Below are 4,203 nucleotides of genomic sequence, written 5' to 3' on the forward strand. Positions count from 1 at the left end.
TTAAAAATAAAAAAGAATAAAGTGTGAACTAAAGAAAAAAATAGACACAAAGATAAGAAAGGAGAAAGGATTCCCCACCCCCACCCCAGACGCCCACCGTGGGGACCCGTTGTTCATCCTCAGTCTCTCAGTCCTGGCGTTCTGTTCGCCTCCTAGAATCTGTTTTGGTTCGGCATCGGGAAGGCCACAGTTCTCCTGCTGCCCGCTGTCATCATCGCAGTCAAGCTGTCCAAGTACTATCGCCGCATGGAGTCCGAGGACGTGTATCATGAGTAAGTGAGGCTCCAGGCCTGGGCGTGCTCCCAGCAGGGGCTCCGATGGCACCCTGCGGCACCAGGGGGTCTTGGGCCCTCCCTGCGGTGACTCTTGTGTGTAGAGACTTACCCACACTTTTCTTTCTTCTTCTCTCATCTTCTCAGCCCTACTGACTGCCTCTTTTTCTCTCCTTTGCAGTTCCTCTGTCTCGGGGACCTGGCACTTTACTTTATGATAACTGTCTTTACTGGTTTTCCTTTGGGCTGTATGGTCTGTCTGGTGAACGTCTGTAGTTCTGTTCTTCATTTCACCCCTCTCTTGCTCATCGTCGTCCCTCTTGGACTTGCATGCCCGCCAAACACCAAGATTAGAGTCATTAAAAGACTGGATTCAGCTGTTGAGCTTTATTTATGATTACAAACCAATAATTCTATCTCATTTTTTTTTTTTGTATCTTATAGTGTTGAAACTGTACCCATGAAAAAGTAAGCCTGGTTTATTTTTTTAAAACTATATTCCCGAAATGGGTTGGGGAGGTTTTAATGATAATATAGTTAAACTTTTAAACTTAAACAAATAATATCTTACTATTAATGAATAGCAGTTTTGTGGTTGTTAAGTACTGTCGAGTCAGAAATGACTCATAGCTGACCCTCCAATTGGTTTTCAGAGACAGTAAATCAAACAGGAGGAGATTGCCCAGCCCTCTCCTCTGGAGCAGCTCGGGGATTCGAACCACGTGCCTTTGGAATTGTAGCACAGCTTCTTACCATTCATTACTTGGCTACCAGAGCTCATTTAGTTCTGTTCTAATACAAATTCTGAATCCTCTTAGAAAGAGTGTTGAAATACAGAAGCTGCTTAAGAAATACTTGTTGAATTATTTTCTTTTTAAATTATACATTTAATTAATAGACTATTATGCAGTGGGATTTTAAAATTAAAACATCTTAAAACTTGGTGAATTAATAGGCATTCTGTATGTTAAATTAAGATACATTATAAGATAATGAACTTTTAAAATCCAATTAATGAGAGCTTAAAAGAGAGACATTCAGGTAGAAATAAATCTTAAAGACTTTAAAATTGAGTCAGCCATTTAGAAACGGCTCAAGAAATGCTAGTTGAATGAAGACAGAAAATGCATATATTAAATTAATCTACAAAATAGTAATTTCCATATTTGATTTGCAAGTGGGCCTCCGTGTAAATAGACCCACTTAACGTCCTTGTTGATTGAGTGTGTTGCCACCTACTGTTCATGACCTTGACCTTGTCTTTGTCATCCCCCGTGTGAGTTGTATGTCACAGAGGTAACGGAGCCTTTCTGGTGTATTTGTTTCTGTTGCAGTATGGAAAATGGTAATTACGGTTATCATAAAGATCACTTATATGGTCTTCACAACCCCGTAATGACGAGGTAAAGCCTACGAGGGGGATGCATGCCTCTCCCTGTCAACACCACCCTCTGCGGAGCAGGCGCTGGACCTTCTGCATGCCTTCAGCGCTGCCCCTCATCTTTGCATGCTGACCTGTGCATGGCTCATCTTCAGTCAGCTCTACAGAGCGTCCAGTGATGTCCTGTATTAAAATGATTCCCTAGATTTTTCAGGAACAGAATTGCTCAGCATGAAAACGGGATGTCTTGAAACGCTCTGTAGACTGTTATGGGCGAAATGCATGCTGTTTGCCCTTTTGAATTTCTCCCCCCGACTCCCTCTGACTGGTTGCCTTCTATGAAGTGCTTCTCCTCCTTCTCGGCTCTTTCTCCCTTTCTGATCAATTTGCTGTAGGCAATCAAAACTAGAACCCCAAACCGTCCTCCAAATCCTTCTTAAATATCCGTGCTCTAGGACTAGGGTCACTGGGAATTGGAATCGACTGAAGGCAGTCAGCTGCATTTCAGGACTGAGAAGCTTCTGCGGCTGTGGTTAGTGACCTGGGGCCTTAACTGCCTGAGGTCTTTCTGACTCTGAGCTACCAGTTCAGACCTCATGTCCACCCTGGACAGGTCGGCTCAGGGGCGGCGGTGCCAGCATGCCCAGACACTTGTTGGAAGCAGCAGGTGCTTCCTGAAGGAGGTGTCATCTGTGGAAAGCTTGCTTGTTTACCTTTGTGTGAAGAAGAGCCACAAGGCTTTAGCACAACCCAGATAAGGCTCCTTAAGCCCTTCTTTTGGCTGCATCTGCTTCCGCAGGATGTCGACATGGGCGTGAAAGTGTCCTTGGCAGGGGAAGGAAGGAGTGGCCGGCTTGGACCCTTCCACCCGGCATGGGGGAGATCACATGAGAGTAGAAAGGTTGTTTTCTTTCTTCCTTTAGAGAACTTTTTTAAATTTTATTTTATTAATTTTAATGAACATTTACAGAGATTTTGGATTTCCATTCATTCGTTGTTGCATTTTTCTCCCTGCCCACCCTTCCCCCTGTGTTCGCCCTTCTCTTTGAAAAGTAAAAGGAAAAATTCCTTCTTGGTATACAATTCCCCACACACACACTGAATACACTGCACTATGCACCCTTCATTCTGGACTCCTGTCAGAACCAATAATACTCAATCATATATACTTCATTGTGAATATGTAGACATTTTCTTTCCCTTTAGCTCAGAGATCCAGAGAGAAAGTTGCACCCACCTGTCCACGAAATTCGGGGGGAGCTGAAGCAAGCGTCTGTCCGCACCCACAAAGCCCACTGCCTTTGAATCATTTCCAACTCAGACTAAAGGGCCTGATCTAGCTCTGCCCCGTAGGGTGTCCAAGGCTGTAAATCTTTACCGAAGCAGACTGCTGCATGTTTTTCTTTGGAGCAGCTAGGGGGCTTGAACCTCCTACCTTTCAGTTACCAGCCAGGCACTTAGCTGTATAAGCAACAGGAATCCCACCTCACAGGGCCCCTTGCTCCCTAGAAATGATCACCAAAGTTTGAAACTACAGTCAGTCAGTTGCTGATGCGTTGCGTCCACCTTGTGGCGAGCTCAGGTCCAACTGTTCACACAGTTTTCAGTGGCTGGTTCTACAGAGGTAAATCACCAAGCTTTTTTTCCCAGACGACTTTGGGGAGACCACCGTGGCCCCTCAGCGTATGTCCCCCTAGAGAATGAAGCACTGGTACAGCTCTCTTGTTAATTCTCCCTGCAGCCAATCATGAGACTCAGGGAGTGAAGGTTACAGCCAAGGTCACACAGCGAATCAGGAACCATGCTAAGATTCTAGGAAGACAGTATGTAGTCCTTGTCCTGGTCTCTGAAGGTCCCAAAGAGAGGTGCAGAGAGGGGTCCTGACCATCTCCCTACTCTACTCTGATGACCACTGGGCTGGCAGAAAAAGGAGTGAACAGAGACCAATAGCACCAGAAGGTTTTGTTCCTCTGTAAAGGACAGAAATCAATGTCCAGATGAGATTTTCCTCTTTAATGTTGACAGTATTGGGGGACGGGGGGCGATGTCATGAGAGAGTAGATGGACTGTGTCTACAGATGGCCTCTTACCCAGCTCTGCTTGTCAGCTGGTGATGCCCTCTCCTGTGCTGCAGGGGGTTCTTGGAGAAGTAGGGGCATCCAGTCCAACTAGACTGAAGCAAGTGGACCCCCAGGAGGGCTACAGGAGTATCAGCTGGACCTCGCCCTCTCCTGCTAAGGAAGGGGGTCTGTAGGATCCCCCCACTGCTGTGTTTGAGGCTGCTGGTATTAGGCACCTACCTAAGCCCTTTGGTCTGCAGTGCAAACTACAGTGTGTCACTGGGAAGCAAGTCCACTTCCTGTGCAGCCTACGGTCTGTTATCCAGGCCGCCCAAGGCCCTTTGTGAGAGAGAGCTGGACACTGAACCGAAGCCAAGCCCCTGAGTGGGAAGATGAGCCTGAGACATTTGCTCTGAGGAGAGAAGGTCACAGTGTCGTTGTTTATGGTGTTGGACAGCTGGAGTTGGGATTCAGATCCAAGCCCTCATGC

The 4,203-nt window shown here is 46.3% G+C and overlaps 1 protein-coding gene across 1 annotated transcript in view; it reads left to right on the forward strand.

Moving 5' to 3' along the window:
- PROM1 (prominin 1) overlaps nt 1–2,471 on the forward strand; it is a 135,534-nt gene extending 133,063 nt beyond the window's left edge. Inside the window, exons 23-26 of the mRNA XM_006884535.1 lie at nt 157–272; nt 717–740; nt 1,607–1,675; nt 2,453–2,471. Of these exons, the coding sequence (XP_006884597.1) occupies nt 157–272; nt 717–740; nt 1,607–1,675; nt 2,453–2,471 (228 nt within the window). The remainder of the gene's footprint in view (nt 1–156; nt 273–716; nt 741–1,606; nt 1,676–2,452) is intronic.
- Nucleotides 2,472–4,203: the final 1,732 nt, after the last annotated feature.

This window comes from Elephantulus edwardii, unplaced genomic scaffold (assembly GCF_000299155.1).
Source record: "Elephantulus edwardii isolate Elephantulus edwardi_28Jun2011 unplaced genomic scaffold, EleEdw1.0 scaffold00035, whole genome shotgun sequence".
In the NCBI taxonomy this organism is placed as follows: domain Eukaryota; kingdom Metazoa; phylum Chordata; class Mammalia; order Macroscelidea; family Macroscelididae; genus Elephantulus; species Elephantulus edwardii.